The 17,623-nt window shown below is 33.7% G+C and overlaps 2 protein-coding genes across 3 annotated transcripts; one reads left to right on the forward strand and one right to left on the reverse strand.

The window, feature by feature from the left end:
• Positions 1–1,228: 1,228 nt before the first annotated feature.
• Positions 1,229–6,687, reverse strand: LOC132552680 (baculoviral IAP repeat-containing protein 5-like). The gene is made up of 4 exons (XM_060216872.1): positions 6,573–6,687; positions 4,544–4,653; positions 3,103–3,220; positions 1,229–1,509 (listed from the first exon to the last, which is right to left on the reverse strand). Exons 1-4 carry the CDS (start codon positions 6,669–6,671, stop codon positions 1,426–1,428), a joined length of 411 nt encoding a protein of 136 aa, XP_060072855.1. The 5' UTR covers positions 6,672–6,687; the 3' UTR covers positions 1,229–1,425.
• A 336-nt stretch (positions 6,688–7,023) lies between these two features.
• LOC132552671 (T-complex protein 11-like protein 1) lies at positions 7,024–16,413 on the forward strand. Of its 2 annotated transcripts, none has more exons than XM_060216860.1 (10): positions 7,024–7,124; positions 8,223–8,430; positions 8,737–8,869; positions 9,128–9,248; positions 10,371–10,591; positions 11,875–12,011; positions 12,497–12,678; positions 13,707–13,888; positions 14,128–14,294; positions 14,712–16,413. In XM_060216860.1, exons 2-10 carry the CDS (start codon positions 8,253–8,255, stop codon positions 14,933–14,935), a joined length of 1,545 nt encoding a protein of 514 aa, XP_060072843.1. In that variant the 5' UTR covers positions 7,024–7,124; positions 8,223–8,252; the 3' UTR covers positions 14,936–16,413. The 2 variants fall into 2 exon arrangements, with proteins under 2 accessions (XP_060072843.1, XP_060072844.1); XM_060216861.1 differs by having other exon boundaries at positions 8,244–8,430.
• The last annotated feature ends 1,210 nt before the right edge of the window (positions 16,414–17,623 follow it).

A 17,623-nucleotide genomic window follows, 5' to 3' on the forward strand; every position in this document is an offset into this window, starting at 1 on the left:
AATTCTTTGACTATCCAGATTCTACAACAGTAAATCATATAATTACATAGGTGGCTCAAATTCTGGACAAGAGGCACATCACAAAAATTCAAATGTTATTAAAGAAAGAATTACGTAAGTATGAAATGATGTTGAATTATATTTTCAATATATTCCCAGGACAAAATAGCAAAAATCAAGACAAGTTTTTATCCCAAAATTATAATCAACATTGATAAACAATTTTTAGTGGACTCTACAGTCATGTCTTCTAGAAAAGCAGCTGATCTGCATAAATTTTAATAGACTTATAAGAAACAAGTCCAAAGATTCTAGCAATAGTACAGAAGCAATATTATCTTTCAGGAGGAACGACACAAGATTAACTTCAGCTAAGAATTTGAAGAAATGACACTACATCTTGGAAATACTAAAAAATACCAAGTAAATTCTAAAGAAAAACCAGGCGTATAAGAAAAATGTACGTTCATGAATACAAGTAGTATCAAGATTAGGAATCATAAAACATGTCTTGATTACATGCTGGCTGTCTAATATATGTATATTTTAAACTTAGTTACATCTGTATTTTCTTTAAATATCACAAATATATACATGTACTAACAAAGTCAGAAAAGGAAAAAGAGCAAGAATTTCAGAGGAATGATAATATAGACAAAAGTTCACCAGGAAATAACATATAGAACATATTAAAACAAATAGTATAGAGCATGGTATTCGAATTCGCATGTACTGATAGTGGATATAGCATAAAAAACAGAGACTTGAGGCAGAAACATTATATTGCACAATTTGTACAGTCGGTAAGAAAATGAATATTTACATTTTTTTATGGTATCCTATTTTCCAGCTGTTACTCGGGAATGTTTGTGAACATGTATGTCCACATTTACTTCCTCCTTTTCATAAAAACGTTTTATATCATTTTTAAAAAGATTTCAAAACAAAAAATCAAAAAAGTTTACTATTATTTGAAAATCATTAGGCAACAAAGAATGGCCTTCCTTTGATATGCCCTATAATGTCCAAGACCAAGAAATTCACAAGCCATACAGGAATTGAGAAGACTACATGAAATGAAATATGCAGCATACAATTGTTGTGCCTCTTCATTTCTAAACTCTACAAATAAAAGGTGAGGTTATCAGTCAACAGTAGGAATTCTTTTTTCTTACTTTACTTAATCATTTTTAATGTACATATACTTCAAATTGATTTTACCAAATAATAATATTACCAAAAAAAAAAAAAAATAAATAAATAAATGGTCCAAAAAATCTTCAAACATTGCAATCAACTACCTTTCATATCGGATCTTTGATTTGAAACAGTATGAAGTGTTTGTATTTTTTTCACTTCATAGCCTCTATCATGGTTTATTTCAGAATGATTTAAAAATTATACAAAGAAAGAAAAACAAGGCAGTTAGGAACGGAATGCCTCCAATGTTGCTTCGACACTTGCAGCACTTTCTTCTACTTCCTTCTTCAGAGCAGCAAACTTTCTTATCTTAATGAAAAAAATATATATACACATAAAATCTACCGTAATCATATATACATGTATTTCTATCTAGTAATGATATGATACATAAAATGTAAAAGGACTAATTCACTGAGAATGACAATTAACTTCTCTATGGTGCAGTCATGACTCAAAAACTGCTCCTAATAATGTAAATGTCAGATCAAATGAAAATTGTAAGCTTTAAAATAGACAGACAACCAGAAGACCATACAATCTATTATCTCCACTCAATCAAAACAAATATAATTAGTGATCCTCGGGGGGATTTTGGCACCCACCATTGTCTGATTTTTATTTGGCCATTAAAAGTTGGATCTTTTTTCCTCCCTATCTATTTTCTTTTATTACATGAAATTTGAAAATTCCTGATAATGATCTTTATCGTCAAATCTAAGACAGTCACCTATTTTTTTTTTTTTTGACTGTTCCAAAATCCAATTCTAAATGTTAAAAAATTCTAAAAAAGGGCATAACTAGAAACCAAGGGTAATCTATAAATAAACTTTGAGAAAACTAAACTGGCCACCTGGTTTTCTAATCCATCTCAAAATGGACCATGCACATCTATAGACCAAGGGAAACCTAAATATGAAAAATATGATCCATTGAACATGTCTAATGATATGCTAATAAAAGCATATAATACAATCATAGACAGGTAGATAGACTTGGAGCGATCAGTTATTTATTGTGTAATGATAATATTTCTACTTGTGTGACTAAGTCACTCAGAGAACATATCAGAGGAGTGGAAAGAAGTGGTCAGAATTCCCAGATACAATCAAATCAAGTTAATAACTAGGTTCAATATGCAACAGCTAGATAAATCCATCTGGTTTAGTTCTGTTTGGACATAATGAATAGAGAAGAGGACAGCCAAGACCTTTAAACATTGATGACCTGCTACTGAATCACACAAAATCAACTTTCCAATACACTGATCTTTATTTTCATTAATATCTGTATTTCTTTTCAAAGCAGAACCTAAAAGACTTTTTTTGATAGAATTTAGCTATTTGGTAAATTCAACAGATTTATTATGTTCAAAAACAAAACATGTCTATTTGATTTTCATCCCTTACACTATATACTTGAGTATACAGACAATGCAACGGTTATCTGTTTGATGCAGGTGAAACAGTCAATAAATTTTCAAGTATTTCTAGAATGTTGTGCCACATGTATGACATTTTATTTATCACATAACTGACCTGTTGGGTAATGTCACACATCCATGTCATAAATATCATAGGACACATGTAAAATGACACTTTTACGACATCATAAATAAGTCAGGCCTTAATGATGTCACATCATTGTCTCATTATATAATATAAATATATGGTCTGTGTCGAAATGAAATTGTCCTACAGAGAAATCAATCTGAGAGTTTTCACTTATTTTCAGAATTACAGGTTATATGACAAATAGAATCTTACATTGATGCCAATGTTTTAAGGAATTTATTTAAATTCACCTATTGAATTTGTTCAATAAATTCCAAATTACGTTGACACTCATGTAAGACCTTTCATGTAAACTATGGAACATTCATTGTTAACAACAAATACAAACCATTTGATTCTTCTGGATCTGCATTAACAAGCGAATAAATTCCTCCATGGTGAATTTTTCAACTGGTTTGTCCAAGTTTAGAAATATGCATGATGAAGAATGCTTCCTGTGCTCATCCCTTTAAAAAGAAAATAAAATTATACATGTTGCTTATAACATCATTCTAAAAGTGTGGTGTCTTCTGTATTTATTCAGACAGTATCATCCAACTCTATATTACCTTTATAACTATTCAGAAGAGAAACTTGTTGGGGTGGTCCAGTGACGCAATGGTAATGTTCTATCTTTTCATCATTTCAGGACTACTAGACGTGAAAAGTATGTTTTTCAGGAATCTAAGAAAACCACACACAGTGTATAGAAAAAGAAATTCAAAGAATCGAAAGTACTGTATCCTTTTAAAAAGACTTCCTCAAAAAGGCATTACCAAAGTCAAAATAATCAACAAATATGTCATAAAAAACATCATCCTTAATCAAAAAGATTCACTAATCAACGAGTATGAAAATGTCAGCATTGGAAATAGCCATACTACTCTTACAATACTCTCGTCATCTCCTATCATTGATCAGACACCAAAACTTCTTCTGAGGAAACTTCTACCACACCTGAATCAATACAGCCAGTAACTGTTTGGCAGTTTGGTTCCTGAGTAAGGATTTTTGACTGAGATAGTCCCACATATGCTGAACGGGATTCATGTTTGGTGATATTGCAGGCAATGAAAGTGTCTCTATCACTTCTTTGCTGAAGATGGTTTGCACTAGATGGACTCAGAGTGGTTTGACATTTGTCATCCATTAGGATAAGCCAATCTATCAATGGATAGGCATAGAAATGCAGAGCAACTAAAGATCAAATGATCTGATCGCATTGCAGTCTTGCTTGTTTGTGCCTTTCAGTCAACAGAGGACATTTTATTGGTCGGGAGAGAAAAATTGCCTTTAGTTCAAATGTCTGTTTACGATATGCTGGCCAACGCACACATTGACATTCTGCAGTCCTCCGAGTCTGTTGGCAGTGGTGAATGAGGCTCACCTTGCCTGTCTACAGAGAAGGCTATCTTATCTATCTGTAGTCTTTTAAGGTCTACCAGACCCAGAAAACTCATCAACATGCCCAGTTGGCTTGAGATGCTGCATCAACAGAGAAATGACAGAACGGCTGACATTAAAATGTGCAGCTACTTGCCTACATGTCATACCACCTCAAATTGTTCCTGAAGCTTGCCAACTTTCACCATTTTTAAATACAGTATGAGCATGTGTATAATTTATCAATATTGGTAATACATGTGCAGTCACTGCTTTAGGTTGCAAGGTAAACTTGTGTTTTGTTAGAGTACGGGGTACCCTACTTTAATTTAGGTTATTGTAAAGCGAGGTGTATCACTTGGTGGCATTTGGTGTGGTGCTTTATGAATATGAGATATGCTTTTTACCATGGATTATCATTTCTCTCCCATCCTTCCAGTTCCTTGAAACATACAAAGCATTTACAGGCGTCTGGTGCTTCTTTAGTTGGGCAATGGTAGAACCCAGCAGCAGCCATCTGTAACAATGATTGATTTAGTCACAAAAAATGTAAAATTTACAACACATTTAAATAAAAACATTAGGCATCATCTAAGACGATTATAGAAATATTTCCAAAGCAGAGTAAAAGCACATTGTAAATGTCATGAAAAGTTCTTTTACAATCTGAATTGAAGCTACTGTATGTAGTTCTTTTTCTGCCACTCTAATATCTATATACAATGTATCGTAAAGCTTTTCTTTCTCAATATGTCAATTTTTTGCAATTTGACCAAATGCTTAAGCAAAGAAAATGGATTTTTCAGAGGTGATGAAATTGATTGTAGCTTTATTTTTGACTATATTCACCTTTTTCGTTTTATTCTAAAAGCCATTACCATATCACTACTATACAACAAAAAGAATATTCAAGTAAAAATAATGATCCAATGTTGATTTTTATTTGCACCAGAAAAAAATATAAACAAAGATTACTCCATTCCCACATGTGTGTCTTCTTTTTTTTGGATGGTCAAGAAAACCATAGGTAGTTGTTTTCAAATGTGTTTCATGTAAGGAAAAAGACAATGAATTACAAATTTTCACTAAACAAAAAAAAGTCATAACTAAATCCAATCATATGATGTTATATATAATGGGGCCATGTACATGTACACATGTGAAATTATAATGGAGTAGAGGTAAAAAAATCAAATCAGTAGAATCAGTGTTTGCATTTCAATATAATTTTGGATAAAACAGCTTCTTCGATAGGATACAATACACCACTTAGCCTGATCACTCAAAACAGATGCTAAATAAAGGCAAACAGCTTCCTGATTATCATGATAACATCACATGTCTTTTCCTTTATCATCAAGAAAAATCCATGCTGCAGCACCTTACAATTTCTTCGACTCTCTTGATCGGATAACACGATTGTATTGCAGTTGCACTGTACAAGTTCCTTTTGAACTTATCATTAAATATTACTAATGTAAAAAGTATAAAAACGATGCTGTGGGAGAGCCTTGTACAGTCCTGACATCTATGGATGTTGACATTCCTTTATTTAATTATAATGTTACAGTAGAGAGAACAGGTCACCTCACTAGCCTCAGCTTGGGTGAATACCCATTTGGTAAAATTGCAGTGTGCCTTGAAAGTGCATGAAAAGGTCATTAGTTCAATTATTACATATATTTCATGCCAAAGATTGATCACCTCATGGGTAGAAGGTATAGGAATGTGAGAGGTTTCCTTGGAGATATTAAAACTTGATAATAGTTGTCACTTATATTTACTTATGTTGTATCCACCTGCAGGACCTTTTTATGGTCCTCTATAGGCAGCTCAGAAAATTTTCTACAAGTAGTAGCCTTGGCAAATGTTAATTTCACATCAGTCAAGTAGCAGAATGTCCATCTTCAGAGTATGCGATCGCTAGTCTGGTAGCTTTTTCTTTTCTCCTTCTTGAAGTGTTTTATATTGAAACAGCTAGAGCATATCATTACAACCAAATACTGGAGATAACAGCAAAAATGGAATGCTGTAGTTTCATGTACAATGAGAAGAGTTTAAGATTTTGGAAGGTCAGACCGTTGGAGCGAAATTATTAAGTGGTGGTGTCGCGAAGCATGGAGTCGTCTTTCTGTCACCGATAATGCTGGAAAAAGCTAGATAACGTCTGGATTTTTTTTTTCTTTCTCTCAAATGGTGGTAAATGATTGGAACTCTCTACAAGATATAGTACAGGTGCCAACTTTGAACTCATTTGAAAATAGGCTCGATAGATATTGGAAAAGTTTGGATAGAACATATACCATCTTTATTCCAACCAGAAGTGACAACTTTAACCGATGGAGTGTGACAAGGTTTCGGATCTGAACATAGAGGCATAAGGCCTGCGTTCAGGAACAACTAAGCTAAGCTAAGCTCATGTTAGCGCTATTATACCTTAGCTGGAGAACAACTTCCTGTCTTAAATGGCCATTTCTTGAAAGATTTCAGTCTTTCATCTTCTGTATGCATGAAATACTCCAATTCATCTCCCATAATTGCGCTTTCAGAAATACCAAGGTTTAGAACTTTCAAATACTGCGCTCTTGAAAATAAGCGGATATTTCTGAAATATTCTAAATCTAAAGGGGATATATTTCCGGAATGCATTTATCATCAAATATGTATTCCGAAGTCTTATATATGAGTATTTACAGCATAAGAGTGACTAATAAACGACATAAAAAATGTAGTGCATGTGTTAGCTTAATACTATTGAAATGATTTGAAGGGTCACAATAAAAATGTACTATGTTCATCTGACATTACGGTTCCATTTTTAGACGCATGATGTCATTTCCGTAAACAAAGAAGTTTGTCACGGCACTCTTCTCCGCTGTTCTAGATACTTCTGAACCAAAAAAATCTGTGATGACATTGCGCTCCCCCAGGTTTGGCTGAGTAAAACAAATTATTTCATTGACTCCAAGAGAATTCTCAAGTCTGGCGGTGAGTAGCCTAATTTGTATCTTTGTAACGGAATGTGGATGAAGCCAGCATCCTTTGGAAAACTTGCATGATGAGACTAACGTACGCGTTCAGAGACATCTCAGCGAAAACAATTGATATTTTTTCATAGTGCAACGTTAAGTACGAAAAATGGAATGAACATTGTAAGTTGTTTGGTTCAATACTGTGAAATATATTTTTCTTTTGTTTTATTTTGCAATTAATATTTTTGAGAAACCCGTTTCATATATATTTAAGCTTCTGCTTACACAATTAACTAGATTTTAAACCGCCAAAAGGAAAATGGCAATTAAATTCCATTAATTTACTTTGTGCGGCGAAATAATACAAACATTAAGTTAACTGTATGCAACGAAAAATAATATAGTCATAGATATCTTATCATGTTCTCAGTCCATCCTACCCTCCCCCACATTATAAGTGTACTGATCTGTGAACGAATAAGTCTCAAGTTGTCAATTAAATTAAATCAAATTAATTGCAGAACATTCTTTCAAATTCTACAAAAGCTGATTTCAGGAGGTGGTTGATGAACCAAGTGATTTCTCATATTGAGTAACGTGATTATAGTAAAACATGAAAAATCTCCAATACAGGCTTTCATGTAGTTGATATGGAACTACACACACATTAAATATATCCTTTTAACATCAACAAACAAAGTTTGTTTCAGGTATGCAGGGTGCATTGTTATCACTTGTCAACAAGAGTCACACTGAATTTGTACTACATACCGCTGGTAGTATGCAATACAAAAAGATTGAACAACAAACTGTTTAAGTTTCAATAATCTGAATTTTTAGTCAGTGTTTCAGGATAAAAGTGAAGCTGCATTTTGACTTGGGACAATGGTTTTGCCAGAGGATATACACTTTTGTCTTTCTTCTTGGCTAAACAGGCTCTTAAATCCTCATGAAATAAAGTCTTATATTATTATCATAACCTCACCAAATTACATCTTCTGTTTTAAGGCACTAATAATGTTTTCTCTATATATGGGTATGTAAGTAAAATACAACAAGACAGCGAATGTATGTTTGACAATGATTTCTGTACATTCTTGTCTTCCTTTTTCAGTGTTCTAAGTTGCCTTTTCAGAGGTAAAAGATGGCAAAGAAAGGAAACAAGGATGAGTTGAATCTCCCTTTGGATGAAGTTCCTTCTGAAAATGAGGATGAACTTAACTCATCCATGACTAGCACTGGCAGTGAGGAGGGTCAGGATATCAAAAAGAGACGTACACAAACTCCCAGTCCACGTAGAGCATCACCATTTTCAGTACCAGGTAGAATAATTATGGCTTTATGGTAGTCTTCATTGTTTAAATATGTTATACAGTATATATATATATATATTTTATATATTGTAAAAACAGGATGTCATAATTTGCTTTATAAAAGTTGTACCTTATTACAAAATTAGATTAAAAAGTTTCATGATTTTATTTGTAATTTTACCTTTCATGTTACTTGTATTACCATACCTGTTCCATGATAAATTGTCAAATAAACTGTATACTTACATATGCAAACAGCATATCATCTTGCTTTGTTGTCGAGCTCTTTGTACATATATTATGTTGATTTTACAGCCTCACCACCTAAATTCATCTCAATGGAGGAACTCATCAAGGCAACCACTGGAGTAAAGAATATGAGTCTTGCACATGAAATAGCCGTAGATGCAAATTTCAAGATAGCTCCTGCAGAAAAGGATCCGAAAAGGTCAAATATAGCCATTGAATGTCTTTATTTTTTAAATCATATAACGTCAAATTTGTTGGTTATAATATTCATCCTGAATTTCTAGAGCATTTGAGTGTTTCAGGTGTCTTTTTGTGGACACTCAATCCATTGGCAATTCAATTTTCTGAAGTTTCATATTTTTAACTTGTTTAGTCAATGTGTTAATGGAAACAAGTACTGCCTGGGATGTACTTGAGTCATTTTGTAAATAACATTACTCCTGTGACATATTTACAGTTTTGAAAAGCAAGTGGAGATGATCATGCACAAAGCCTTTTGGGACGTATTCCAGGAAAGTATCAGTGAAGATCCTCCAAACTACAGTCATGCTTTAGTCCTTATTGGGGATGTCCAGAAGGTAAGTTACCTGGAATTCAAATCTGTTTACACAGATTATGCCTGATATACCAAGGTATATATGTACTGTGCCAGGCTATATATCCATTGTATTTTAATAGTTGACATTGAAGTTACTCTTTTATATTAAGCAGTACAATGTAATAGAATGTTTTGGTGGTAAATACAAAGTCTGTGTTGAATCACAATTTGTCTGGTTGCGTTTGAATGTTAGCTTGACTAATGAGTGCGACATCAGTATAGTGTGTGACATAACTACAGATTATGACATCACAATTCTTAACAGGGTGTGACATCATAACAATGTGACATTCTTACCTGGTGAGTCATTTTTATGAAATCACCACAATATATGGCATTATTACAGAGTGATATCTCTACAGAGTGTGTCATGATTTCTGAGTGTGATATCATAGCAAGCTGAGATACAATTACAGAGTCTTACCTCACTTACAAGTGTAACATCAAATCCAGATTGTCTCATGACATCACTGTGGATTGTGACATCATGACAGCTAAAGGATGACATCATTATTGATTGTGACATGACTGGATTGTGGCAGTCTAACACCATTACGGAATGTGACATAACTGGATTGTGACATTGTGACAGAGTCTGACATCGTTACAGAATGTGACAAAACTGGGTTGTTACGTTTGTACAGAATGTGACATTACTATAAAATGTGACATTCCTATGAAGAGTGATGTCACTGCCTAATGTGATGTTACTGCATAGGATGACATTAATACAGAGTGTGACATAACTTTAGTGTGACATCATTACAGATTGTAGGATAATTACAAACTGCAATTTCACCACATTTCAGCATCACAACAATGTGACATTACTGAAGGATGTGGCATCATTACCGGTGACATAACTACAGTGGAATATTGCTAGTGTCACATTACCAAAGAATGTGATATTACTTGGTACTAGAGTTTCTATCACATCACCGCAGAGATATTGTTACTGTGAATGTCAAAGACACAAGGTTTTACCACTAAGGACAATGTTTTACTTTAAAATGAAATATTTATACTAAACAATGAATAAGGCATATAATGATTTCTAAACAGAATAGTTTTTTGTAAAACTTTGTATTTTTCATTCTTGCAGCAATTATTTTCGGTGATACTGCCTCACCAGGTGCGACTGAAAGCCCAGATTACTGAGGTATTGGACTTGGACTTGATCAAACAGAAGATGGAGAATGATGCATTTGACCTTTTCTATTATGCCAATTATGTTATCAACATTATGGCTAAATTATGTTCTCCAGAACGAGATGAAAGAGTGGCACACCTCCGTGAAATAAAAGAGCCTGTGCCATTGTTTAAGTGAGTACTCCATAAGGGGATCTAGCATTAGCAATAATACCAGGATTTAGGATTGTTAGCCCACCATCATCAGATGGTGGGGTATTCAAATTGCCCTGCGTCCGTGGTCTGTCGTCCGTCCGTCCTTCCGTAAACAATTCTTGTTACCGCTATTTCTGGGAAAGTACTGGATGGATCTTTCTCAAATTTCATATGCAGTTTCCCCTTGGTCCCTAGTTGTGCATTGTACCTTTTTTGGACTGATTCAAATTCAAGATGGCTGACAGGCGGCCATCTTGGAGTTTGAAAGTAAAAGTTTGTTACTGCTATTTCCTGGAAAGTACTGGATGGATCTTTCTCAAATTTCATATGCAGGTTCCCCTTGGTCCCTAGTTGTGCATTGTACCTTTTTTGGACTGATTCAAATTCAAGATGGCCGACAGACAGCCATCTTGGAGTTTGAAAGTAAAATTTTGTTACCGCTATTTCTGGGAAAGTACTGGATGGATCTGTCTCAAATTTCATGTGCAGGTTCCCCTTGGTCCCTAGTTGTGCATTGTACCTTTTTGGACTGATCTGAAATCAAGATGGCTGACAGGCAGCCATCTTGGATTTTGAGAGTAAAATCTTGTTACCGTTATTTCTGAGGAAGTACTGGATGGATACTTCTGATATTTCATAGGTAATGGTTTCCCTTGGTCCCTAGTTGTGCATTGTACTTTTTTTGGACTGATTTGAAATCAAGTTGGCCCACAGGCAGCCATCTTGGATGTCGACAGTAATACAGCACAAGCATATTTTCTTCGATATTCTATCATATTGATTCAAGACTATGTCCATTATCCACCTGTAACTGACTGCTATCTAATAATACTTTGGGATCTTTTTGAAATGATATTTGCTAATAGGTGCTTAATAAAAATATCTTGTGCCATCATTGAGTACATTCAATGAAGACCAGTTCATGAACATTTACAACACCTGTAACACAAAAAAAAAAAAAAAATCTTCAAGAACTGAAAACAGATCCTCAAATGGTGGGCACCAAGATCCCTCTGGGATCTCTCGTTTTTTATTTCTGTAGAACGTTGATGTATACGTCCATTTAGATATTTTGACAGATGCCAATGATGTTATTTGTATATTGAGAGCTGTCAGTCTCTTGAGTAATCTCCCTTTGAAAGATTTTGAAGGCAGGTGTCGTCTTAGATTTGAAAGACTTTTTTGTATGATAAAGATGTATTTTATGTTGAGTGATGAGTTGTCAAAAAGTGCATATAAATGGAATATGTTTTGTTTTATAGGGAGATATTTCAGGTTCTGGACCTGATGAAGATGGATATGGCAAACTTTACAATCCAACAGATCAGACCATATCTACAGCAACAATCAGTGGAGTATGAACGTACCAAATTTCTTCAGTTCATCAAAGCACAGCAGGGTCAGCAATTAAATCTGATTTATGGTTATCGCTATTCACTATGAATATGAAAATTTATTTTTATGCCTGAAGAAAGAATTACATTATAAATTAAGGGAGTGGTTGATTTTTTTTTCATTAACAAAAATTGACCCTTTAATTCTTGTTCTTTTCTCCCTTATATTCTGATAAGAGATTGCTGAAGGGGATCAAAATAGTCAGTTTCTTGGTCTTTTTCCAGTGAATATTAATCTTCATTTATTCTAGCCTTCCAACAATATCTTTTGAAATCTTTTGCCTAAGGTAATTTTGCACCAGTGATATTTTTCCAAGGCAATGATTTTCTACACATTTTATGATATTATGAGATCCTAACATGAATTTTCATGCAAAAACTTGGGTTTAAAGTAAGCTAAAGTTTGCATATCTGGTGTAGATAAGATTGATTTGTAACATTGAGCTGATAACCAACAAGTATTGACGTTGTTATGGATATTCTATTGCAGAAGCGGGTGTAGATGGTCTTGAGATGACCAAACTATGGCTCAAGAGGAGTTTCGATGCACTGACGGACCAGGCAGACACTGACCAACAAGCCGGTGCTACTCCCAGTTTGACCCCAGCATCCGTGTTAAATGAGGCTTACACGGAGCTGCTGAACTGGGACAGACAGAGACTTTACCCAGAGGTGAGGGTTACAACTATGTTGGATAATATTAAGCATATGTGGTGGATCCTAGAAGGTTTTAGATTGTTCAGCAGGACCTAGGGAGGATGATAGAAAATTGATGGGTGTTACTGTTTGAGGTGTCCAAAATCAAATGTTTTTTAAAATTTTTTAAACAGTTTTGAGCTAGCTATTTTCCAATTAGTACTTAATCACAGGCTGTCCAGTGTCCCTAAAATTCCTAAAAAAATCCTAATTTTTTTCAGTTTTGCTAAAATTCTTAAAAAAATGAAAAATTCAAAGGGAATTCCTAAAAAAGCCCTAATTTTTCACTTCAGTTCCTACTTTTTTTATATTTCTTACAATTTACTGAAAATGTTTTCATTAAATTCATACTTAAAATGTATTTTAATGTAGTCTATAGTTCTAATTCAGGGTAGACAATGAAAGGCAGTTGACCAGTGGATCTATGTACCCAGATTGTTATTGGTTGTGACTGAGTGACAGAGGTGTGATTCTTAAGGTCACAGCCAACAGCAGCTGGGACACTGAAACCCTGGAAGACACCTTTCCTGCAATTAAGGCATTGTATGTTAGGTTCTATTTTGTCAAATTTGCAAAAGGTAAGTCAGTTTAATGCTTTCATACTCCCTATTCTAGTTACAAAATTCCTAATTTTAGCCCTAAATTTGCCCAAAAATTTCGTAATTTTAGCCCTAAATTTAGCCCTAATTTTTTGTCAAGAAGTGCTGGACAGCCTGTAATCACCATCATGAAAAGACAGTTGATAATGAAAAGCTTATCGATATGTCAAACTATTTAGATGTATGGGGTCAAAAAGAGGTTGTTACTCTCACACTTAACAAACAATCAGTGCAAATTACAGTATGAATGTACATGTTTTTGCTTAAAATATGAATAAATTTCACAAAGCATTTATTTGAAGGTTATTTAAAGTTGAGATTTCATCTTTTTATTTTCACTAACTTGTGAAATATAACAATTGAAAATGATAGCACTGTAAACACTCTTGTGTTACTATGTTCCAGACACTTGTGATGGATCAGAGTCGGTTTATGGACCTCCAGGACAAGACAGGTCGTCTGACCCTGGTGGCCTCAATATTACTGGTGACCTACAGTACTGTGGGAGCAGCTATCTCTGGTGTCCAGGACTTGAAGAAGAAACTGAAATCTGAGATCTGTGTGATTCTAGAGGGTGTGGCAGACAGGTGGGCTATATAGAAATCTCTAATGATAATCTCTACAAAGACAAATGGATTATACAGAAATCATTTATGATTATCCTTACAAAAATCTGTTGAATAATGTTGTTGTTGTGTCCGAAATTGACAACTCTCTTTGAATAGCAGAGAAAGTCTTATTTTTACCCGGCCTGTTACATGTAACTGTTTCTAAGCTCTAAATGTTCCTGATTTAACTGTTTGACTTTGTCATTTGATTATTTCAGTGACCTTAATGATAAGATGACAAATGTTGCTGAGCAAATCAACAAAACAGTGAGAGAATACATGCCAGAACATGGATTTAAGGAATGGGGGACTGACCAGCAGGCAATGCTGACTGGTCAGATTAAGCAAGTGTCCAGCCATGACCACCCTGTGTACAAATTAGTGGGTAAGTATAGCACACCATTTATTATCAAATGGTCTTATTTGCCATATGTTACTCCCATTAGTAATGTTTTTCACTATTGACGATATGAATTTATCACTAATGTTATCTTTCATTTGAGTCCATGTCATACAGCATTACTACTTGTAATGTTATAATCTAATATATATGACAGTCCCCTTAATGTTTGCATCATATCAAATGATACAACTCATGCTTTGCAACATTTTTTTTTCATTAGACACGTTAAATTTTATTAGCATTATAAATGGTTCACAGGTCTTTTGGACAATTGATACAATGAGTCAGTGAATCATGAATTCAAGTGATTTGATAGAAATGTAAATAAATGATTATCAAACAGTTGCTATTACTAATCCTGTCCAGAGAAATGAAATTTTCCAATTTCTTCTATTTCAGCCAAGAGGTTAAAGGAGTTCATCAAACAAATAATTTCCAAGAAGCACACTCAGCCTTTACAGATGCCTGTGGGGTTCTCCGTCGTAGAAGAAGAATTAGGCCAGGTTTGTGGTCAGTTCTTACGTCTTATCTCCTATAATCGATCAGTGTTTTTTGAGTATTACTCGGATATTATAAATACGCTGCTACAATGGCGGACAGAAGATTTGTCCCCAAGGGGGTGAATTGTCAATGACAATGAGATGACAAAAACACTGTCTCATTTGAATTGATATCTGATGATGAGCAGTACAATGTTCAGTATTATAGGACTTCAGATTTGTGAATGGGGAGGCAGAGAAACTATATCCAGGCTGGGGATGAAGTAGCGGACTGTAAACTTTTTATTCTCTGAGACAGAAAATATCTTCAAAATGTGGAAGTGGACTGAGTTTCTGACATCTGGAAAAGATACTTAGGAATAATAAAACAACTTGTCAAATTTGTTCACAGAGCCAACAGTACCGAGAATTATGAAAATATATTGCATATTTGTGTTTTGGAGAGAAGCTGAAAATCAAACAGAGAATAAAGATTAAGAATAAATACTTGGCAACAATTATAAGGCATTAGGTATGCGAGGAATGAATGTTTGGCTGCAATGGCTTTTGTACATACAGTGAATAAATGATTTAATATATGATAATTTATGATCATGCCAAAAAAACAGTATGGTACTATGTATGAGAAATTGTAGTTGATCAATGGCCAAATTTCTTCTTTGATTATAAAATAACTGTTATGGTTTACTGTGTCAATGACTTTATGGTCAATACCTGGAGTTCTGTTTGTTGCTGGTTTGTCCCCATTTTAAAAGTATCATTTAGGATTTAAATCAGGACAGCCCTGTAGATATAAATAAATGCCTCAAAAAGCTTTGTCAAATCTTCTCGGAAAGTGAAAAAAATTATCAGTATGTCCACCTGTTATTTCATATACATCCAACCCTGATCCAACTAGGCAAACTGAGTCCTGTATCCCAGTGGTAGCTACTGTACACAAATCTGCATTACTTGTTCACATATTGATATCAATGTTTACCTATACCTACAGTTCATTCCAGTAACCATATAGATAATAGGAAGTGATATTTAATGCAGCTAATGACATCACTATCAGATATAGTTCAGTCACCAATGGTTGCAAGTGATAATGCCTATATACTTTGGTATCTAAGATTGATATGGTGTTGTGTTTTGTGTTATGATACATGTATTATGTCATTGAAATATGTCTTTAGCCTTGCTGAGTGAGCTTTTAGTCAAGGAATAGTGACAATAACTTTTTTTTCTTTTAGTCATTTAATACTGTAGTTCAAACCAATGTTGCCTTTCTATGTATCATAAAATGTATGTGCATTACTACATAATGACTTTGAAAATTCAAGGGTTACATTCCAGGTCCTGGTTATCTCATCTTACAGAGATTGTAAATGATTGCAACCCTTGGAGTTTCAAGGATTTTTTACATGATGTCCCTATTGACATTGATTTATACTTCAAATTATCTCCCTTATCTTTGAATTGGTTTGCATTTAATTTAAATTGCAGAAAATATTTTTGGGAGTCATATCATTTATTGTGTGATATTATTTTCTAATTTGAATGAAACAATACTCTTTATTATATAGAGTGATAAATATTTTAGTGGATAGTTTTAAAAAGAAATCACACCAGTAATATATATAATGTATATTGTTGATGATCTCTGCAGCTAATTTTTGTACTCTGTAAAAAAAAAAATTCTGCTGTTAACTGGTAGCTATTCTTTTATGAATAACACAGAAAGTGTAAAGTGTTGCAATGTAGGGAAAGGGTTTCTCCTTAAGAATGCTTTGGTTCTCTTGACAAAAGGCTACAATATAAAGGATGTTAGATTAAAAGCATTATTTACTGGATTATTACTTCTGTTAGAGAGCTTAGGAAATAAAATGTATGCTACTGTCTAGATAAGCATGGTACATCCAAACATACAAATCTTAATTGAGTGGAATAGATATACTGATACTGTAGTACTGATATTTATATGATATATTACATACTACCTGTGTACAAGCATTCTTCTTTTATTAGCTATAAATGTGCCAAATATATGAAACAAACTGTGATTTAATGCATTCTTTACTCCTGTTTTAAGATTTCAGAAGAGTAAAACTTAATTATTAAAAGTTGAAGGGACCAATTAAGATCAATATTCAGCAGGACTGACCACCTCAATAGTTGCTGTTAAAACTTGATGGTCCACTAATTGTTGTGAGCAAAGGTTTAAAAACTTACTCTATGCGTTCAACTTATTGTATTCATTCAGGTATGTAGATTTGTGCTTTTACATTGAATTATTGTGTATCTAGACGATATCTACAAAATGTCTGACACTAACTTTATTATTGCTTTTATCATGTGTTCCAATGATTTGGTGCTGAAAAAAATTACACTTTACCTATTGTGACAGTGGAGAACCCTGATGCATTGTCATTCCTCAGAATAATTTCATTTAAAATTATTTTCATGGACAATGACTTGTCGTTACAGTAAATATCATAATTTGTCTTCACAAAAATTCTTTTATAGACTGATTATGGAGGATAAATAAGACTTAATAGCAACAGTACTGTAAAAAGAAATATATTATCTGATATAGCTGCTTATAACAGTACCGGTAATTGTCAATCTGCATGTTAAGACCATGTGAAGGGTTTCATCTTATAACATTCACTGATTGCATCATGAAATCAAGCACATTCTTAAAAATATATTGATGAATGCATTTTTCTAAATTTTAGATATGTAGAAATGTCTTTTTAAATGTTATTTTTGAAATGTGGTATAAACAATAAACATCCACTGTGCACTGATCTGTTGTTTGAGATTTTT

Source organism: Ylistrum balloti, unplaced genomic scaffold (genome assembly GCF_031769215.1).
Source record: "Ylistrum balloti isolate Yb309-2 unplaced genomic scaffold, AGI_CSIRO_Ybal_v1 Utg370266, whole genome shotgun sequence".
NCBI lineage: Eukaryota > Metazoa > Mollusca > Bivalvia > Pectinida > Pectinidae > Ylistrum > Ylistrum balloti.